This window comes from Choloepus didactylus, chromosome 24 (genome assembly GCF_015220235.1).
Source record: "Choloepus didactylus isolate mChoDid1 chromosome 24, mChoDid1.pri, whole genome shotgun sequence".
In the NCBI taxonomy this organism is placed as follows: domain Eukaryota; kingdom Metazoa; phylum Chordata; class Mammalia; order Pilosa; family Megalonychidae; genus Choloepus; species Choloepus didactylus.
The window spans coordinates 21,201,846-21,225,034 of NC_051330.1; the positions used below are offsets into that span (position 1 = coordinate 21,201,846).

General features: G+C 39.0%; 1 protein-coding gene across 3 annotated transcripts in view; it reads left to right on the top strand.

Moving 5' to 3' along the window:
• LOC119519835 (lysosome-associated membrane glycoprotein 1-like) overlaps positions 1 to 23,189 on the top strand; it is a 171,655-nt gene that overhangs the window by 24,225 nt on the left and 124,241 nt on the right. For 2 of the 3 annotated variants that reach the window (XM_037817559.1, XM_037817558.1), the window contains one exon: positions 666 to 732. In XM_037817559.1, the coding sequence (XP_037673487.1) occupies positions 670 to 732 (63 nt within the window). In that variant the 5' untranslated portion in view covers positions 666 to 669. Of the gene's footprint in view, positions 1 to 665; positions 738 to 23,189 lie in introns of all 3 variants that reach the window. The other variant, XM_037817557.1, reaches the window with a different exon arrangement.

Below are 23,189 nucleotides of genomic sequence, written 5' to 3' on the forward strand. Positions count from 1 at the left end.
TTAAATATAACTTTAAAACTGTAAGCAAACAGAAAGTTGTAAAATGTAACATTCTAAACTGCAAACAGGAAACAATGGAAGCATCTATTCTCACAAAGGAGCAATTTGTAAATGTAAAGTGTGCAAGCACATGTAAATGTAAAATTTGCACATTTTCCAGGTGTCACCTAGGAAACGGGAGATAACAAATTACTGAAGTTCTCCAAACTTGTTACATGTTAACTAAGATAGTTGGCTCCCTTTGTCCCTAATGGGTTTAGCCAATTAAAAAATCACTGGAAGACTGTCCCAACCCTCCCAGATAGATGGACCTTTTGTCTATCATTCTTGTTGCCTGTTAGCTGAATAATTATCTCTCTTTGTCTCTGCACCTGGGTGTAAAACCAAATTGGATAAACACTTCAGGGAAGCAGATTTGGGAAAATTTCCCCTGCTTTCTTCCAGCATAATAAACCATCTTTCCTCTTCAGCTGGGTTCAGTGTGACTTCTATTAGCTGCATGGAGCAACAGAACCATATTTTGGAACTGCCCCTTCTTCAGTTTTGTGACCATGAAGGGATGAAAACACCTGAATGACATGCTGCTCAGTGGGCTCCTGGACCCCTGAGGTAAGACATTCATGAGCCTCAGTTCTATAGTCAACAGAGACACTTTTCTCTTACAGCTGGATGAGAGAGCTTCTTGCTTCAGCATCCAGGACCCCAACAGTGGCTGGCCATGGAGGAAAACAGGTTTGGTGAGTGACTGTGGTTGGTGAGTGAGTGTGGATGTCTTGTGAGCATGCACAGGCCTTGTTTTCTTTTGTTTGTGGGCCTGTTTCTTCTTTACTGAAACAAACTCCTGCTGGAGCTGTAAGTGGGAAACCAATTGGTTGGGTACTAGTTGGCCATAAGTTCATGCCAAATCTGTTTCTGGAGGGTGCAGCCCCACACATGGAGGAATAGCCATTGAGACTTGGTTTAGAATGAAGGAGACCCTGGCATTAAGGGAGGTCACTGAATTTGGTGCCTAGGTTTGAGTGCTTAGTGGCATATAAATTTATGCCAAAGCTGTTTTGGGAGGGTACAGCCCTTGGTACACAGGAAGAGACTTTGGGACTTGGCCACCTAGGACTTGGCTTTATTTTCTTGGTCTTGTCTTCTTTTTATATATTGCTTGCATTTGGTTTCTTCTTCAGTGACCTAAACTCCTGCTGAAGCTGTAAGTGGGAAACTACACTTGGTTGGGCACTCAATGGCACATAGAAAGAGACATTAAGACTTGGTTTGAAAGGGAGGAAGCAGCCCCTAGCATTAAGGGAGGTCACTGATTTTGGGTGCCTAGGTTTTGGTTGGGTGCTCAGTGGCAGATAAATTTATGCCAAAGCTGTTTTTGGAGGATGCAGCCCCAGGCATTGAGGAATAGCCATTGAGACTTGGTTGCCTAGTACTTGGCTTTAAATCTTGGTCTTGTTTATGTTTGTGGTTTTGTTTGTGGTTTGTTCTGCATTTTCTTTTGTCCTGCTTTGGCTCAAGTTATCTAAAAGATGTTTAAAAATTTGGAAGCAACATAAGTGAAAAATCTAAGGAAATTAAAGAGAATGAACTTTTAAATTGCATTCTTAAGCATTAAAAGCATTTCAGATTTGAATGTGTGTATGTACATACATGCATGCATATTTATTCATGTATCAAATAGTATCATTTAGTGTGGCCAGTCAAATTGGTAGACCACACATATTTGGATTTATTTGATTGCTGGATTGTATTACTGGAGTATATTGGTAAGTTGGATGGTTTTGAGTCATTTTGATTTTTCTTTTAAGTGTTTTGAGGTTTTTAAATTACATATTATTTTTCAATTTAAAGAAATCACACCCTTTCATATTTATAAATATGTAGATTTGTAAAATGTTTCTTTTTAATGCACTTTTATTGAGAGATGATCACATAACACAGTCATTCAAAGTATACAATCAGTTGTTCATTTCTCCAGAAACAAGAAGACAAACATTATAATGCATCACAAATATGGACTAACTATAATGTGTAAAATGTTTCTTAATGTAATTGTTGGTTTGTCTCTCCCTGTATTCAGTAGGTTGTTGGAGGGTGGGACCAAGCAGAAAGCATTTGACTGTTGTACTTATAATAGGCAAGTTTCTTGTACACCATCTGAAGTTTCTAAGTATAAAGAAATTACTGCTCTCCCTCCCCACACACATACACACATTGTAAATAACTTAATTGTAAACTGTGGTGAAAAAATCCCTATGTGTGTTTACTTGGTGTCTGTGTGGGGAGAGCTATTAGATAATTTTGCGTGTAGTAGACAGATTTTCTGTTTTTTATATACCATGAGTCATTGTAGATTTGTAGAAATTGTTTTCTTATATTGTAAATATCTTTTACTTAAAATTATAGGTCAGAAGTTTTTTTTTTTTTTCTTTTTTTCTTGTGGAAATGTAGACCACTCTAGACTGTTGAGTGAGACTTTTAGGTGACGGTGTATATAGCCATTATTTCCCTAAAACATCAGTTCTTTTTAGATGTATAGACACTATGACATTACTGATATATTTTCATTGGTTTCCTTCTGTTATTACTGGGTTCTCAGGAGGGATATGGGCATTTTGGGTATTTTGTGATTTTATGTCTATTAATATCCAGTGCTTTTGCTTTATATTCTTTCTTGGTTTATAGAGATTGCAGACATACACATGTTCTGTAAACATTGTTACACAAAATGTTTGAAATATTTAATTTATGCAAATATTTATGTTTAAGCGCTCTATATGTTTGCTTTTTGGGTTTATTGTTAAACAGCTGTGTTTTATAGTACTTCATACCATTTTAATTGTGCAAATACATAAAGATGATGAATTATTGGTTCACCTTTGTGTAATATTCATTGGATTGCACTAGCTGTTATAGACAAATTAACTTCAAGAATGAGTTGACCTTCTTGGAGTTATTTTTGTTAGTTTTATATATGTTGTCATGTTAGGGAGGGAGATAGAGTGATTCAAATACATCTTACCATATTTTCATTTAGAAGAAAAATCACAATTGGAACCATTAAATGTTCATGTCCACTTTATATAAAAATACTTCTGTCTATTAAAGGGACATCTAAGTACATATTATTTTCCAGAAGGTACTTAGGTTCAGGATGTGATTCACTTTCACAGAAAACTTTTGTAGAATCTCTAAACTATACAGTTCTGTGTTCATTTGTTGCATAGTGATATTCAAGACAACTTTGTAAGTGATGGGTAATTAAGATTTAATTTGTAAACATCTGAGTATTTCCAGATATATGGAGTCTAACAAATTATAATTTTCTAATATATCATTGTAAATTTATAGTTCTATTATTCTTTGCAATTGACTTGACAGTGAAATTGCCAAAAAACAGTGTCCTGTTGCTACAAAAAGTTTATCATATATTTTTTGAGGAGACAAGATTTAAGGCATTTTTGCCATTCTCATATAGAAGGCTGCCATTGGAAGTATATTTCATTTGTGCAACCATACCTAAAAAAACCATGCAAATTCATTTGGTAAATTTATTGTGGATAAACTGAGCATCCTGATTTTTTGCTGTTAACATTCAAAATACAAATTACCTTGTTAAAGAGATTTTATGCTACCTCTTGGAACTATACACACTTCTTCTGTATGTGTTCCCTTGATTGCATGACAACATTCAAGACAACTTTGTAAAAAACAGATAATATGCCATTTTAAGAAATCTAGTATTTCTAGATAACTTGGAGTCTCACAAGACATAAATTTGTAAATATTTCACTGTAAAATATAATAGTTACATTTACTGACATCTGTAAATGTTTTGGCAGTGCAATAGATAATGATTGACCTCTGAAGACTATAAAACATTTTAGTATTTGTACAGTGGGTTTTGGGGGAGAGGAATAAGAGATTGCCACTATGTCTACAGAAAGTTATCTTCTCATAAAGAAAAGGCTTTAGATTATAATCCTTGGGCTTTGGTATACTTGAAAAAACAAAGAAACAATGAGAAGGCAATTATCATTTTTAATCAAGAAAACATTCAAATTGTTAAAAATCATTATTTTGTTATTATATATGTCTGCATGTACATATGTTGAAAGAGTACATATATGTGGTCTTGACAGATTTGTGTATAATTTTATGTGTATATGCATAAACACACAAAATTAGAAATAAGAAATGGCACTACATTTTAAAAAGGGTATTACCTTATTCATACTTAGTGATTTAAATTTTATTTTTATTTGAAATTTAACAGTATTTTCTAAGCTTACAATCATTTCTGTTATAGCCAAGTTTATGCTGATTTTTATATTAAATAAATAACCCAGTCATACCAATCTCCTCTCTAGTCCATGTATGTGTGTGTGTGTGTGTAGATAGATAGATAGATAGATGGATAGATAGATATAGATAGATAGATAGATAGATAGGTAGAATTTCTGTGGTTATCAACAGTTTTTGTTTTTTTCCTTGAGGTAGTTATATGTTATGTCATAATCAGACACATATGCCAAAAGTTGTTTTATACCTCTGTTGGATGTAAAATAATTTTGGAAAATTTCTTCTAAAGCTATTATTCAGTAGTGAATAAAATATAAATCAGTATTTCTTTACAAATAGAATTTTAGCAATGACAATCAATTAGCATGTGTAATTTATGAAATGGTATAATTTCCTGCTGGGGGCCTATCCTCCAATTCTAGAAAATTTACAGAGAAGAAAGAATATTATAGATTATTATAACAATAAACAGTAACTTGTACATCTGAAAATACCCATCAATAAGTATAAAAGGGAGAAATTATTGTAGACTGTTTAACCAATAAATACAAACTCTGAAAAAATTCTGGAATATAAAAGTGTTGGTAGTATTTTAACTTCAAGTTTAAAATGATATTTTTGAAGAAGCATCAACAAGTTGTCTATGTTTGCAAAGGTGTGTGCATCTTGCCTCTAGTTACTCTAACAAACTCTAAATGGTAATTAATCTGCACAGCATGGGGAACAATTGAGTCATTCATGATCATTGTTATGATGGTTATTACTTCACTGTATTTTGAATTTTTTGTACATGTGTGAATTTACAAAGTAAAAGCATTGCATGCTTTATATGTTGGTATACTGCTACCTGAGAAAGTTCAAAGTGAATATGTGATTATATGTGAATAGAAAATCGTCTGGAGGAATACATGGCAGAGAGGTGGTAAAACAAGAACTGCTTCTATGTTCTGCATTTGAATTTTAAATGTTATTTCAAAATGAACACTTAAACAAAAGAGGGAATTTTAAAGAGGCAGTCTGTATGTCCTTTAATCCTTGCCTTTCAATGTCTTGGGGGTTCTGACTGCTTTATTCAGCTTTGTTTTCCCAGTGGCTCTTGCAAATGTTTTTTGGGAATTGTACAAAGAACATGCAATCTAGAGACTAGTGCATCAGGGTCTTAAAACATTAAAACAAAACTTATTGGATCACTTGAGGAAAGAAGAAGCTAGGTGATGGGATTGGAGGGGATCATAAGGCAAGAAATACATTTGCAGATAACCTAAGTACAGCTGACATCATCAGAAACATTCACCCTTCAATGGAGACTTTCAATTCATAAGACTTAATTGCAAACCACAGGGGATGACAGTTCCAAGATGTTATACTTTTGCCATCATTTTTTAATGCCAAGGATGATGCCATCAGTGAATGATCTTTTGCTGTACTCTTCACTGAAGGATGCTTCACTTCCTGGAATAACCTTTGGAAATATGATTATGTTGACCACAGGGGAAAATGATAGCATTTCTTCTACCACACTTTCACCAAAACTAAAATACAATCTTCCCAATGCTTGCAGACTCCTCCTCCTTTTTGTGTGTGGCAGTAGGCACTCCTTGAAGAGAAAAACTGGACTGAAAAATGAAAAACTCATATTTATAAAGTGACCCAACATGTATCATCATAATGAATTCTAACCAGACATATTGACTGCTTTCATTGTTGCCATTGGACTAAATCCCTGGAGGCTGAATGGCAGAGACATTAGTGCCCAGAGAAGCTCAGGGTGATGGAATGGACAGCTCCATCTCATTGGTCCTATAAGTGCAAAGTGTATATGTTTCCAATTCTCACTTATCACTGGATAAATTTTGAAAGCTTAGTCTTAAAAATTATTTTCCAATAAATTTAGAAGACATAGTAATTTTTAATGTAAATATTTTTACTTCTGCAGTATCTTTTCTCCTCCTGATTATACTCCCCAGTTCTATCTGCTATTGATGGGATTTTCTGCACATTCTTTTGGAGTATGTTCATAAACAATATGCAAGTAGTGTTTTAGGGGATCATAATTTATTTTGCCTTTTAACCCTTTTTTGAGCCCCTTGTAATTTGGTTATATAGCTTTATATCTCTTGGTCAAAGAGATGTAAATTTATTGATGACATGTTCTTTAATAGATCCTTAGTTTGCTGCAAATTTTCTCTGCAACAAACATGCTTCTATGTAAATTATTTTGAATCTGCCCCACTACTTTATTGGAGTAATTCCTGTGAATTGATACTGCTGTGGCAAAAGAAAAGGAAAACATGCATTTTGAGTGAAAATTCCTTCTAAATGTCAGGCATTCAAGCTTGCTCATCACATTAATAGTCATTTGTATTTCACTTCCATGTTCTCATTTTTCTTGGAATGTTTTCATTTCTACTGAAATAATTACTTTGTACTGATTTCTAAGGGCTCATTTATGATGAGCAATGTCAGTCTTCTGATTTTCATACATTGCACAAGAAATACCATATTTTCTTCCCATTTAATTGGTTCTACTGTTTCAGTTTTGGTTGTATAGAATTTGTTATTCAGATATAACTATTTTATGTTGCATGGCTTTTGAGTTTTGTGTTTGTTACAAATATTTACATTAGTGTCATACAAATATTTGTTATTTTCTTCTATTTTCTAAGAATTGTTTCTGTCATATCCTTATGCATGGGTCATTACTTTGTTTTAAGGCATTAAATTTTCAAAATTAAAAAATGAAAAGCAATTTGGGTATAAACTGGTGATGAAGAAATCTGTATGCAAAGTAATTTGGCCACAGTATAAGCTAGAGAATGGCCACAAGTGGCCAAATCAGGGATCAATAAAATAAAATGCCATTTTACAGCTAAATTTATTTTGTAAGAGAATAAAAAATGGAATAAAATTCTGAATGTACAGTGTTTTATGTCTGTATCTCAGAATAAAAAGCTAGAGAGAAAATATTTTAATCATGGCATTTTACCATATCAGCCAAGCCCGTAGCCTCTCCTTAAATGCTCCAGAGCTTATTGCTCCAGGAGAAAAGTTCCAGGAGAAAGGTTCCTAGTTCCCAGGTAAAAGATAAACATACTGAAACTTCCAAGGTCCAGGCTAAAGAAGTAGCCAAGGCCTTTGTGCCCCAGGCTGTGGGACAGTTGGAGCACCATACCCCCAGATAAAAACTGATCATTCTGGTGCATTTCCCTCATCCTTGTTTTTAAAAGAATAAAAGAATAAATCCCTACAAATGGCTTATATTAAACTTTCACATTTTAATTAAAAGTTATTAAATGAAAACTTTTGTTGTATTACTCTAAGTGATTTATAAAGGTGAGATTTAATCTGAAAAAGTCCACTTGAAAAGAAGGTTTAATAACTATAAAGCAAGCTTAGTTTATCTATACATTTGTACTCTAACTTGTTCATCTCCTTGTGCTACTGTGGTTGGGCAAAATCTGTAGGACCTATTAAAATCTATTAGTTCTCTTTTCTAAGAGCTAGTCATTAACTGGAAATAACAAATAGGGTTGCAAGAAACCAATCTTTTGTAAATTTGTTAATCTTTTTCATAGTTTCCTTTAATGTAGCACTAAATCAGGAAAAAATTGCTCATGCTACACAGTACAAATTTCCCACCCCTCCACAAAGCTTTGGAATGTTTTCAGTGGATTTGTAGTTTATTGTCAACTCCATTAAATCTCCTTTTCATTAAAATAAGAAAGATTTTTATTTAATATGAAGTAAATGGTTTACTGTTGTTTGTTAGTAGAATGGCAGCCTGATTTTCCAGGGTAAATCTGGGAGCAACTTCCTAACAGTAGGTAAAATAATTGAATAACCATTGTAGAGCTTAACTTAATGAAAGATATAGCTTAAAATGGTACAATTAGAAACTAAAATAAGGAAGTGATCAAAGCTATGAGTGTTATGAGAATCCCTCCCCAATTCTGCTCAGCCTAATAAACTTATAGATGCTGTAGTCACCCAGGGTTGAGAGGGTGGTACCCTTTCTTCTCGGTTCAGATGCCCACTGCTCCTGCAGTTCCCCAACCACTGCAGCCAGGTTCTATGGTTTTTGTGGGGTCTGTAAACTCTGCATTTCCCTAGGCCTTTCAGCCAGAGTTGTGGTGGTTGTGTCTATCACCCCACAACATTTTCTGCCAGAGTCCACTACTTTGGGCAGCCTCTTCTTCCCCACATTATTGGAGAAATGCAGATGAGCATGGGATGCCTTTGAATTTACCCTGAAATGGCCTTCCTACCTCATATCATGAATGATATGAATTTTAGGCAGGGTGTCTCTACCTCTGGAGGGCAAAAGCAGGAATAGTAACCTTTCCAACAAGGGCCAGCTGAAATATTTGTCAGTGCTCCTGACATTCATCAAAAATTACAGAGAGCTGAAGGTGAACTTAAGAAGTTGCCAATCTCAACAATGGTGGAATTGTATTTAAAGTGTCTGTGCAGCTCAAGGAAGGGAACAAAAGAAAGCTATCACCTATAAAGCTAGTTGAAATGCTAATGTCTTTGGAGCAGTCCTGAGCACAATTTTTCAGCAGCAAAGGAAGTCTATTAAACTTAAGACCCCCAGGGTCCCAAGAAAAATGCTGTGTTCCCAGCAATGTGCACATTGCAGGGGGAGTGACATTGAAAATAAGAATGTTCCAGCTTGATGCAAAGGGAATCAAGAGACTTCAGCAATAGTGTCCATAGCTGACAGGACACTAGGACAGTGACCTATAGTAATGTGGACCAGAGGCACTTTCCACCCATCAGGAAACCATCCTCATCACCCACAAAGAAACTTGGGTCTAATTCCAAGTGGGTAAAAACAATAATTTTTCTGGTAAACATGAGACTTAATTGCACTCAAATAAGTGCTTGTTAGGGACATATCTGAAGTTGCTAATGACTTCTCACAGCATCAGCAATGCCAAATTATAAAGGGTCAATTGACTTACAAATTTCTTTGCAAGACTCTCTCTTTCTTACCTGGCAAAATAAATTTACAGGTTCTGGTTCTAGGAGGAGGCTTACAAACTACATTAAAAGATCCAAGCAAACCATAACTTCTTAACAAAGAAAAGCCATGAAATATCCTTGAGATGAGCCAGAGATACACAAAAAGCTATGGTAAGATTGTGGCCTAACATGATTCCAACATGTTTAAACAATGTCCACTTATGTGAAGAGAAAAGAGAGCATTTTTGCCACCAATTAAAAGGTTTTAAAATAAAGACACCAGGATCTCAAGACTACAGATTTGTCCAGAATTTAAGATTTATAAATCCAATGGTAAAAAGTATACATCCCATAGTACCTAATCTATATACTCTCTTATCTATATTCTTGATGCATATACTTCATTTAACTTTTAAAAAATGCCACTTATTGCATCCCAATAAATAAAGACTTGCAAAAACTCCTTGCATGCAAATGAAAAGGCCTTGACTTAGGTATAAAAGAGCAGTGTAATTGGATTTTGTTAAAAAGTACAAATTTTGTCCATAAATCTTCAGGCAGTAAAGCTCCACAAAAGACTTTTTGCAGACTAGACCTTTTGGCAAGTAGCCATGACAAAGAACAAAAAGGAACTCAGGATTCTTTTGTATAGTGAACTATGTTAACTGCCAATACCAAATTTTGAATTGATAGCCAAATCTCTATATCTGGCCATAAAGAAAAAAGAAACATAAAAATGGATCCCAGAATATACAATTGCCTTTCAAATTTTAAAGGCAAATTAATATCAGTTCCAGCCTTACTCCCTAATGCCATCAAAAATTAACTTATCTGTCCATAAAAAAACAGGGCATGCCATTCAAAGTACTTGCATAAATCTTTTGGAAAAATATGTAAACAGTGGCTTATTTGTCAGAAGATTTTGATGCTGTAGCCCAAGGATGGCCCACTGGACTAGGACACTGGCAACCACCTGTGAACACTTATGAGCAATAAAGTTTACTTTGAGCTCCCAACTTGTCCTTACTGTATTGGAGCAAAAGGGGGACAATGGTTCACAGTGGAGAAGCTAGGTCACTATCAGGCAGTGCTGCTGGAGAATCTTGACTGTCAGTCATCCCACAAAAAGCAAGATATTCAGTAGAAAATACTGCCTCTCCTGCCAGGTACATCAGCACAAATGTGGGATTAATTGCCCTTATAAGGGCCCTGCAACTAAAAACAAGGGCAGTGTCACCCACCTGCACAAACTAGCATGTTTTTGCTGATTTGCATGCTCACAAAACAATTTGAAAAGAGCATAGTCAAAGTAACTGCAGCCAGCAAAAACATAAAGTTTATAAATCTAATTTTTAAATTGTTAAATGCAGTAATGAATCCCAATAAATTAGTCATCCCCTGCAAAGGACATCTATCTATGAATAATAAAAGTTTGAGATGAAGAAAATTATCAAATAGATTTACAGTCCTGCCAAAAGTCCTTGGAATCCTCAAGTACTTGCTAGTATTTGTGTACACTTTTACTAAATAGTTAAAAGCCTTTTCCTTGTTGAACTAAAAAGCACAAGTTGTAAAAGTTTACTTCAAAAAAAATTCCTTAATTTGGAGTTCTGATTTCTGTTCAAAGCAATAGACCAGCTTTTGTAGCAAAATTGTTAAAAGTGTTTCAAGACTCTTCAGCATCAACTGGTGCCTGCATTCTAATTACCAGCCACAGTTGACAGGAAAAACAGAGTATGTGAATTAAACTTTAAAAGACAGCCTCACCAAAATCTGCTTGAGAAATGGGACAAAGCTCTACCTATTGCCCTCTTGAGAATAAAAGTAGCATCCTAAAGTGGGCTGGGTTTGAGCCCTTTAAAATAACAATTAGAAGGCCACTTCTAAAGGTTAAATAATCAGGTAAGATGCATCCCAGTTCAGAATTAACTACAATTCAATATGTAAAGTTCTTAAGTACTACTTTAGATGAAATTAATAATTAAGATGCTAATGCTTTCAATTCCCCACAGGTATACCCCTTACACCATTACCAGCCTAAAAATTAAGTCTGGGTCTACACCTAAAACAACCAGTATCTCCAGATTCAATTAAATTCTAAATGGGCTAGGCCTTGTTTAGTGTTACTTGTTACTCATTTTTTTCTTAAGTTGCAGGAAATAAAGCATTGGAATTCACCATACCAAAGTCAAGTTACAACTGTTCCAGGGTGAAGACACACCTCCTGTTAAACAAAAACTGTGGTAACAGTAAATCCTCCAGAAATACAGTCATGGTTATGGACTCTTTTCAAGCCATACTTGCAATCTTCCTAATTGTTATGTCTACTGTTGTCCTAGTAAAATACCTTTTATCCCTGTGTACTCAAATAATAACTCAAGTATGTATGAAACACTTTTCATCTTGCAAAACTCTGCCTAAGAATGATCCATGATGACTTGAATGTAGAGGATATAAGGAATGTTTTTATTAGAGGGAAAAAGAAAGTAGTTTTGTCCTAAATATCTGGTTGTCTCAGAATGTGGGACAAAAACCCAAATGGAGGAAGAAAGTTGCAGAAAGTTCACAGAAAGGGAAATTTATTTATGTGGTCAAGGTAGGAAAATGGTAAAGACTAGTCATATCACTACTTAATGGTAAAAACTCACAACTTAAAAGAGGTGGTTTTTCAAAACCAAATGCCAATAAATATTCTGGCTGCCACCAAAGGTGGTACTTGTGCTCTAATTAATGTTCAATGCTGTATGTATTTGCCTAATAATTCACATAATGTAACCCTTTTCATCTTCCAGAACTCGGGCTAAGAATATTCCATTCTACCCCAAAGGAAATTGACAATATCTGTAACTTATAAGTCAAAGATTTCACCAGATAACCCCTTAATTACTTCACCCCAATTGTTAGCACAAAGCAGCCAGACCAACCAATGGCCAATTCCCAAGACTGGAAATAAATATTATTTTAAGGGGGAAATTATAATGGTTACTTTTAAAATATAATCTTAAACTGTAAGCATGCAAGAAATTGTAAAATATAACCTTTGAAGCTGGAGACAGCATATAATGGAAGTGCCTATTCTCACAAAGGGGCAATTTGTAAATATAAAGTGTGCAAACATATATAAATGTTAAGTTTGCACCTTTCCCAGGTGTCACCTAGAAAACAGAAGATAATATATTATGGAAGTTCTCCAAACTTGTTGCATGTTAACTAAAATAATTGACTCCATTTGTCTCTAATGGGTTTAGCCAATTAAAGAATCACTGGGAGACTGCCCCAAAACTCCCAGATAGATGAGCCTTTTGTCTATCACTCTTGTTACATGTTGAATGAATGATTATCTCTTTTCATCTCTGAACCTGGGTATAAAACTCAATTGGAGAAACACTTCAGGAAGGCAGATTTGGGAAAATTCCCCCATCTTCCTGGTAAACTAAACCATAAACTAAACCATATTTTACTCTTCAGCCTGGTTCAGTGTGACTTTAGAAGTTTCTTGGTGACTTAGCTGCATCAAGCAACAAACATATTTGGGAAGTGTCCCTTCTTCAATTTTAATTGGTATTGAGTTGAATCTATAAATCAGTTTAGGTACATCAAATTAAGCTCTTTAGGCAAAAATCATTATCCCATTTAACTCTGTTTTTCTCCCCATAGCCATCCATGGACAGCACAGATCCCTTGAATCAGGTTGCATTCCCATAAAACAGAGTACATTTGGCTCCTATGCCTACTAGTGTTAACATTTTCTGTTAGTAGGGGACCAGTAAATGGTTACTTCTATATGTGTTCTCTGATCCTGGGGGTCCTTAGCTATTTTTTGCACCTATGGAGCTTGACTTCCCTCCTAAGGAATAGGGAAAGGGGCTTGCCACAACTCCTCTGGGAAAGCAGAGGTTTCTGGCTTCCTTTCTCCCTCAGAGGACTGGGAGCTCACTTTAGTAATCTCTGGCCCCTAGGCAGTTTGCTCCATAACTGTACTAGGACTGTATCTTGTTGCTTATCTATAGTTTCTATTTCAGTGCCTACAGTGATGAGATTCATCCACCTCTGCTTAGGGGATACCCAATTACAGCAGTAAATCTCATGGGAGCCTTTCTTATTGCTCTTACTCCCACCCCTTCTATGCAGCCTCTCCACCTCCCTGAGGTCAGCTATGGCCTGAGCTGCAAAGGAAATGTGCTGTCCTACTAGCAGACTTAGGATAGACATGAGAGGCCCATAGTAATGGTTGACAGCACCATGCAATACTGTGTTTTCCATTCCTGTGGTAAAATCTTCAATGTCAGGACCTACAAAAACTATGGCATAAATGGTGTGCTTCATTCCAAGCTCCCTTAAAATGTCTTGTAGCTCCTCCGTCATTTTCCAGTGGGGGGTATTGTGTGGATATATCCCCTTCATTGGGTCATGCAGCCTTACATATGTCAATCAGCCACAATAAGGAGGTGGTTCTCACATTGGCTGAGGCAGCACAAAAGCATTTTCATAGAGAAGGGTGGGTGGAAATAGATGCCAATTTACTCATCTCTACCCCCAGAAAGCACTTTTTCCCTGTGTTCTGTTGCCCCATAACCTCAGAAGCCATTTGGATAGGGACTCCCCAGATATTGTCTATACTGCTGCCACAAATTTTCCATTTTTGCCATGGTACACTTTTATAGTAACGTGTAATTTCTGTTCAGGAGGCTGGAATTGCTGAGCCCAGGCAGTTGATCTTGTGATGCCTTCCATTTCTGTTGTATTATGGGGCACACCTGTCAGGGTTCATCTTCCTCCACCTCCCATCCTTTCTCCCTTTCCAATTCTGGGAGGAGTCTATGGGGTCCCATGCTTTGGGGTCCCATCTGGAGTAGCTGAATTTCTCCAGACTTGAGCCCCAGGAAACTTACAGCCGTTGACTTGGACATATCTGCATGCCAGAGTCTTTAGCTGATTGTCAACTCAGAACAGGTGATCAGTTAGACATCCTTCATTTCCACCTGGGCATATCTCTTTCTAGTTTTACTTTCTCCTCTAAATGGTATGCAGTAGCTTTCACTGCTTGTTCTGCCTTGGTAGCCATCGATGGGGCTCCTAAAAGGGGCCATACTATGACTGCCAGTATTTGCAGTCCCTTTTCTTTTTTCTCAAATTTAATTATCCTGCTAGCCACTGCAAAACAGTTAGCAGCCTGCCAGTTTCTAGGGCATTCCCCTACTCTCGCAGCAGCCCCATTCATCCAGGAGAGCATCCACCCTTTCTCACATGGCTGATAGGGGCAATTTGGGATTGCCTCCATGGATTCCCCTTCTCAGGACCCAGGCCCACTACAGGCAGTGGCTTTTGGGCCTCCTGCCTGGCTCACCAATTGTTCCAACACAGCTTAGCCCTAAGACTGAAGGGCACACCATGCACAGGAGATATTGGTTTAATTGGGACTTTACAGATGATGGTTTCATGGTTGTGTCTGGCTATGGAAAGTGAAAGCCAAAGAAAAGAGAGAGATGAGTGCCAGAGAGGGTGGTTTAGAAAGACAGTTCCATAGGGTGTGACAGTGGAATTTCAGCATGGTCTCATGAGTCCTGGGAATTAACACTGATCAAGGGAAGGGAGTTTTACTTCCCCCAAACCATGGGGGATTGGTTGACCTTGACATCTGTCCCATTCAGGTAGGTGGCTGCATGCACTGAAAATGGAGGGGGGCATGGGGATGGGGGACCTCACATACCCACACCTAGGCCCAACTGATTAATCCAAAAGCTGGAGATTACATCTGTGCTAGTACATTGTATAGGCTTAGCAAATGCATCATTTTATTACAGACAAACAACATCCTGGGAAGGACACATGAAAGTTATGATAGTGGTTGGGTGGGAAATGGAGCTTGTTGAATGGTGGGAAAATGATGACAGGAATGGAAAATTTATATGCATACCCTTATTTACTGCTGGAATTTTAACCCTGTGCACCAAGCAGCTTTCAAGAATATGAATAAAAAAAAGCATTGAGAAAAGAATAAAAGTCCAAGGAAGGGTATAATGGCAAAATGGGTCTGCACTGCCAACTACAGCCTGCACCCTGCATCTGGAGGCAGTTTCACTTTGCAGGCCAGTGCAGCAGGGTTGCTCCCCAGAGCAGAAGATAAGGGTGTGATGGAAGGTGTAAGCCTGGCAGGAGACCAGAGCATACATCTGCAGCAGGAAGGACAGCAGACACCCACACAGGCTGAAGGCCAGCTCCACAGGGCCATGTTTCAACCCAGCTTAACCTTAGAACTGAAGAATACTAGGCATGGAGTTAGACATGAATTTAATAGGACTTAGAGGAGATGATTTGTTCCACAGCAGTGGAGGCCAGGAAAGATGGAAATTAGTGCTTTGCAAAAGCAGGAGGTGCCAGGTGGTGGTTTATCAAGGTTAAGACAAGGAGGGTGTAAGAACAGGGTTTAGACAAGCCCTTGTGACACAGGGTGTGGAGATTTGTTATCAACTGTGATCAATGGAGGGCAGTTTCAGTGCTTTGTTTACAATATATTTTTCCTCCCTTGGGGAGGTCTGATGAATTTTAACACCCGTCCTTGTCAATTAGGAGTCTATGTGAAATCACTATGGAGGGAGGGGTCCAGGCCCTTGGTCCCCACAGCCTGGCATCCCCACCTGCACCAGTCATGCCGGCTGCCCATCCAACTTGCTGGGAAAATGCTCTCTGTGCAGGTGACACACCAGGGCCTCCACCATGAACCACAGCTCCTCTAGATCTGCAGAAGTGGATGCCATGGGGAAGACATGGGATTCAGACATGCAGAATGTCAGGTTTTCTGAGGGAACATAGAGGGTGCAAAGGCAGACTGCCACAAAGTGCCCAGACAGCAGCATGAGGAAAAAGAAACCAGATGACAGCACTCAAGAAGGAGAGACATGAAACAATTTGAAGAGAGGTGAGAAGGCAGGACAAATGGCATGAGAAGGCCTAGGGCCCACCCCTTCTGCACATATCTGGCACACTCATCTTCACTGCTTAGAAATGCAGGGGCTGGGCCCAGGGTTCCACACAGGCACAAGGAGGTTCCCAGTTCTGAGTTGGTGGGCATTTATAATTCATGAATGACTATGGTGAACTGTGAAAATTAATGACATATAACTGCAGGGATATCTGAATATTTAACTAAACTAGACTATGCTAACTACTTCAAATGTGTGAATCCTATGGAGTGAAATGACCAAGAGTGAAGGACAGATGGGAAATATGTCTATGGAGGAAACAAGGCACAAGCTACCCAATATCTCCTAGGGTACTGATGTTTCTTCTAAAACATATCTATACAAGCATAAAAGGATGTGAAACTAGGGTCTGATAAGGAGAAGGAAAGAAAGAAATTGCTTTCTAATTACATGGTTCCCAAGATGTGGCCCCTCCTAAATGCTGGTTAGAAACTTTCTTCAGCCAAGGACAAAGGTAAACGATCTCCCAGGAGGGGGAAGAATATAACCATGATGTAAAAGCAGCATTGTTCATATCTTAGTCTTAAACACTAATCTTAGTAAAACATCAGGTTTTAGGTCCCTTTAATGAATGTAATAGGGACCAAATATCCTCATGCTATGTGGAATGTGTTCTAAAATCACATATTAACATCCTGCTGCCCACACACTCCTATTCCTCATGGAAGCACTAAACCTCCAGATCAGCCACCACCAGAGAACCTCTTCTGTCCATAAGTCCCAACACACCTATGTATGCTTCTCTACCTGGTGTGTTTTTCACTCTCTTGGTAGCAACTCTCCAACCTCCCCAGAGTTCTGCACAAACTAGATCTGGGCACTAAGAGCTCCATTGGACAATTACCACAATTATACAATAGAAATTTAATAATATTCAATGAGAAATGAACAAATATTCAGTAAACATAAAATAAAAACAGGAGCAACACATGGATTGTAAAGGATAATCAAAAGGAGCTTGTCAAAAACTTTATGGAAAGAGCATTCCAGAGAAGGGATTCTGACCCCAGGATAGAGATAACAGCAGATCAGCCATCTGAGGCAGATAAATGGGAAGACCAGTGGACACCTGGAATGTGTCTATTTTCTGGGTATTTTTATAGGTTTCTCTTCCTCTGCAGAGAGGCCTGGGAGGGGCTGAATGCCCCATGTGGTTTCTGGAGAGCAGAGGTCCCTGATTGTTCTCAAAGGGTCTGGAGAGGTGGCTGGGTGTGTCCTATACTCTGGGACCTGGAGTGAACAGAAGACTGGAGAGTGTGGCCCAGGTGCTAAAGTAATTTATGTTCCCTCACCTCATCCCTATCATACCAGGGAAGGCAGCAAAGTCCAGGTTGGGTGTGCCCATGATGTGCAGGGTTTGAATGCAGGTGTAAATGTACAGGGGTGGATGGCTGAGAAGACATCTAGAGGCTAAGGGTTGTTGACCTTGGCCCTAGGAGTGGTCTGAGCCCAGCCCATCTCCGTCCTGGGTTTCTTCTGGGTTGCTACACACATGTATGTGCTGGGTTACAGCCATCTGCCTGCCTGTGCTGGAATGGCAGGAGCTAGGGCAGTGTGTGTCCATGCAGGCATTAGCTTGTGGCAGGAGGACTCCAGGTATTCATGGGGAGGAGCCAGGATCTGGGCGGTGGCCAAAAGAAGAAGCAAGGGAGCCAAGGGGACTCAAAATGCCTGGCAAAAGCCTACAGCACCCAGAATTCCCAGATGGCCTCCCATCCAAATAGTAACCAGGCTCTAACCTGATTAGCTTTCAGGATCAGACAAGAACCAGTGTGTTCATGCAGTACAGCTGTACCAAGGACCACCAGTGCAGGACAGCACTGTTCTGCCCACTTCAGTCCCTAGATGGACCCCACTAACCCTAAAATCGCCTAGCCACCTAGCACAACCACGTCAAAACCCTACCTGCCCGCACATGCGCAGAATCTCCCTTCTCCAGTCCCCAACCACTCCCCTAACTGTGGGTCAGCAAGCTGCGAGCCTGCCCATCTGGCCCTGCCTTGCAAGAGTAGTGGGTTGGACAGAGGGCACCAGGGCAGACCAGGGTGAGGAGAAAGCCCGAAACCTGCTTGCACACCACACATACTCCCTGCACCAGCGGCTGCAGCTCTGTGGGAAAGTGGGCGGAGTCTCATACACACTTCAGGCTCCTGGGGGGGGGATGGAGGGCCTGTGGGAAGGTTCTCTGCTAAGGCCCTGGTAGCACAGAGGCTGCGGTGCACTTCCCTTTGGCGACCTTGGGGCGGATACTGCACGACCACCCCAGAGTCCCTCTAGCACTCACTCTTCCCCTCCCCACCCCCACCTAGTACCACACCCACTAGGCCTCCAGGCTACTGTGGATTCTGACCCAGATGGTTGCAGAACTCCCAAAAAGATGCAGCCCAGGGTCATGGGTAGATGATGGGTGCAGTTTCCAAGACTTGTCAAAGGCATCCAGGGCCCTGGAGAACCCATCCTGGGTTCCTACTTCCAGTAGGGTATCAGTTGGGAGTGGGGACAGAGTGTTCTTAGACCTTCCAGGCCTGAGCTGTCCCTCCACAAACCTCCCCATGACTAGAGTGACTCCCTGGTCCCTTTGGTCAGTCTGGCTCCACCCTCTTGCCACTAAGGAGCCTGAGAACCAGCAACTCATTCCTCTCCCCTCCCATACCAATAGGAGATCATGCTCATGGAAGACAGGCAGTCAGACTGGGCCCTCCTATCCTGAGGCTAGAAAGCCCAGGGGTGCTGCCAGATGGGCTGTATCCCAACCCTAAGGATATGGACATGGTCACTCTGGGCCAGTTGCTGGCCAGTGCCCAAGGAAAGATGACTCGTGAACAGAGACTCTGGTGAACCAAGCCAGGAGCTCATGCTAGTGCTTGGACTGGAGTGGAAGGCACTGCCCTGCTGATGGGAATCAGCTGAGGTGGCCCCAGATGTGTGGTGCTGTCCCTATGGACTCCACCATGGTCTCTCTTGGGTGTCTTCTATCTGGATCTGCTGGCCACTGTGAGAAGACTTATGGGACCCTGTGTTGCATCTGTCTGTCTCTCTGTTTCCCCGTCTGCTTGATGGTTTCCCTTTGTCTGCACTGTCTGCAGAATGGCCACATGGGAGTCAGCTCATGGAGCCACTGTGTTTCCTAAGAGCACTCCCCATCATCCTCAAAGGGGTGTGAGGGCTGGCTGGCTGGGTCTTGTGTCCTGGGGTCTGGAGTGCATGGGAAGCCTGGAGCATGGTTCTCAGGTGCCAAGGGAAGGGACGTTCCCTTGTCTCAAATCTGTCGTGACAGAGAAGGTAGTGAAGGCCTCTGCTATCCATGGCAGGCACTCCCCTTGTGTGCACTGTTTGAAGGCAGGTGCTGAGGGTTAGGTACCAATGGCCCAGAAGGGTTCCCATGGATAGGGTATCTTGGCCTGAGTCATGGGGGTCTCAAGGATCATTTAGAAAATCTCAATTTCATAGCCTATAGTTAACAACTTAGAAGAAACAAACATTAATTTGAAGGTAGAAACTGCCAAAGTTCACTGAGGAAACAGTGAATAGACCTGTATTGGTTGAGGACATTGAGTTTGTAGTGAAAAACATTCCAGAAAAGAAAACTTCGGGCCCAGATGGTTTCACTGGTGAATTCTACCCAATATTTAATTAACATTGATGTACTATCAATTCTATGCAATCTCTTCTGGAAAATAAATGAGGAACAACTCCCCAACTCATTTTATTTTTCCAGTTGCACTCTAATACCACAATCAGATAGAGACATTATAAGAAAAAAATGTTTTTAAGAATGTCTTGGTGTGCTGACCCTTGTAGTTAAGGTAGCCATTCTTTTTACATGAAATCATGGGAATTGTGTATTTCTTCCACTATACCCTTCTAGTTTTTCTCTTTGCTGATATAACCTTGGGGACAAATTCAAACTGTCTGTCAACAGCCTGGATTTTCATTCCATCCAGGTGTCTCTGGTCTTCAAGGATGTGCATATATTCCTATGGAATCATTGCATGGCAATCTATTTCCAGAGATGGGTGTGTATATTGGATTGGACTGTACTGGCAACTCTTAATATTGTAAGAGATACCCCAAATGTTATTTCTCTTTTTAAAAGAAAAATCAATTTTATTATTTATATACTAGGAAACATATTTGGAGAAAGAAATGTAAAAATACCTTGGCAGAGAATCAGAAACACAAAAGATGAGGATAAAACTTAATACATGCAAAATACATGGAAAACTCTTTAACATTGCTTTGGGTAATAGAGTGTAAAAACCAATGAATGTGAGGTTTACTTGCCCAAGCCCATGGTGCATCTGGAAAAACTTATATTGCAGTCTGGTCTGATTCTAATTTCTGTTTGTCATCAGGGGGATTAGGTGAAAAAAGGTCCAGAGTAAGAATAGGACATGCCTTTGGGGAAGAAGGGTGCAAATCAGCCACACACTTTATTTTATTCAAAGCATAGCACTTTAATTCTAATCATCTCATATATAGTATGTGGTCTTTGTAGGTTGCTGGTCCTGGTTCAGAGTGTCTATGAATATCATGTACTTTGTTTAGGTTCAAAAAGTGATTTTGATGACTGTTCTAGGTTGGATGCATTATGTCCCCCCAAACACCATGTTCTTTGATGCAATCTTGTATTAGGGTTGATTTGGTTGGAACTTAATAATTGAGTATTTCCATGGAAATGTGACTCAATCAACTGTAAGCCAGACCTTTGATTGGATCATTTCCATGGAGGTATTTACCCCTCCCATTCAGGGTGGGTCTTAATTAAATCACTGGAGCCATATAAAAGAGCCGACAAACAGAAGAAACTCAGTGCATCAGCAGCCAAGTGATATACTTTGAAGATGTATCTTTAAGAACATACAGGAGCCAAGAGTGGAGCTGGAACACAATCTGGGATAAGCAGATGCCAGCCCCATGCCTTTCCAGCTAACAAGGCTTTTCCTGATGCCATTGGCCTTCTTTTGGTGAATGTAAACTTGTGTTGATTGATTCATTTGGACATTTTCATGGCCTTTAGACTGTAACTTTGTAACCATATAATCCCCTTTATAAAAGCCAGTCCATTTCTGGTATTTTTCATAATGGTAGTGTAAGCCAACTGGAACAATGACATTCTTGACTACAGTACTTAGTATTAACCCACTGGGTCTGCCTGGGTCATCACTCTACAATTATGTACCAATTCGAACACCAAGGCTTCTATATTCACAGGTACTGGTGGAGAACCATTACTGTCATTAGCTTTTGGATTTAACTAACACCTCAATTTTAGGCTGCTCTGATGTTTAAAACAAGGCTGAGACATTGGGCTCCTCCATGCACTAGCATGATAAGTGCTGAAGGGACCTCAGCAAATTCAGGCAGTGCAGCCCTTAATATGACACTGGAGAATGTTTTTAAATGAAAGAAGCAAATAAAAGGAAATCTTGTATGAAGGAATTACTTAGGTGAGTGTTTAAAAAAGACAGTGGCTGTTAGTTATTTGAAGTCTTTTGTTTAATAGACAGTTTCAGGCCAAGAGGTTGAGGCAGTGTCATTGCCTTGAGCATTAACAGGCTCCATTTCCAGGTCTCTTTTCTTTCTTTCTTTCTTTCTTTCTTTCTTTCTTTCTTTCTTTCTTTCTTTCTTTCTTTCTTTCTTTCTTTTTCTTTCTTTCTTTTCTTTCTTTCTTTTTCTCTTGCCTGAGATGATGATTTTTGGTCTGCCTTAAATTCATAGTGACTGTGTTGTCTTAGCACAGTTGAATAAAACTAGAAATCAATGACAAAAATTTAAATGGCATTTCTAAGAACCATGGAAGAGCTTTTGATTTTGGAGCCATCTGGAGCCAACTGTCTATTTGAAATTTCACCTGTGCTCTGTCTATTCTATTATGCCAAGGGCTACATACCCAAGGGTTTTGTCTAGTGTCATTGTTTCCATACATTTTAAAGTAAAACTGAACAAAGATGGCCTGGTTATAAAACAGAATGATTCCTGCCATGGTCTTCATCATCCCATGTGCCCACTTATCCTTGTCTGCACCTAAAACATGACTAGGTCTTTAATAGAAGTCCTGTCTTGCATCTCCAGTGTAAGAAAAAACAGTATTGTGAGTGTTTTATGTCATTCTCTTCTTCTTTTCCTACTCTTCATCCCCCTCCATGAATCACTCCACTTCTCTCCTGCACTATTTTTTTATGAAAATTGGAATAGAAAACACTGATGGGGTGGTATTCAAAAAATGAGACCAATGTATTCTTTATTATTCATTGAATTGAAGAACTCACTCCCAGAAGTTTTAAGCAGAATGGATAATTGTTAATGAAAGTGAAGACTGATTGGATGGCAGCACTTAGTGAAACTGGTGCCAGCCAAACAGGGAGGGACCAGAGGGCTCTCCTTGCAGCAAAAATTTTCAATATGCAGAATACTAATTTAAATGATTTAAATAATTTAACTATAATGGATTCTGTTTATCTTAAGAATTGGATATTTTTTCTATTGATGTTTCATTCATAATTAGAACAAATATCTACCTATTATCTTCTCTTTGCTAACTTCTGTGCTATATATTCAAGTGATACAAAGTGAGTAAATGAATCCTTATCATAAAAATAAAATATGTACATGATCCCCTTATACTTTGGGTGTAATTCCAGTGATTTCTCATAGTATTAATGAAAGAATATATAAGCATTTGTTCATGTTTCATCCACACACCATATACTTCACATCTGAATAATTTGAAACATTGATTAACTTTATTTTAAATATTATATGGAAGTATGGATGAAAAAATGAAAAATTACCATAATGATTCTGCAGTTCAAAAATTGCCTTCTTCAAGTTTATTCATTAAAGTGAATAAAATTTGATTTTACATTGTGTGGGATGAGAGCACCTATGCAATATTCTAGTTATCCCAGGAAAACTTTACTGTGCAGAGATCCTCCTGCT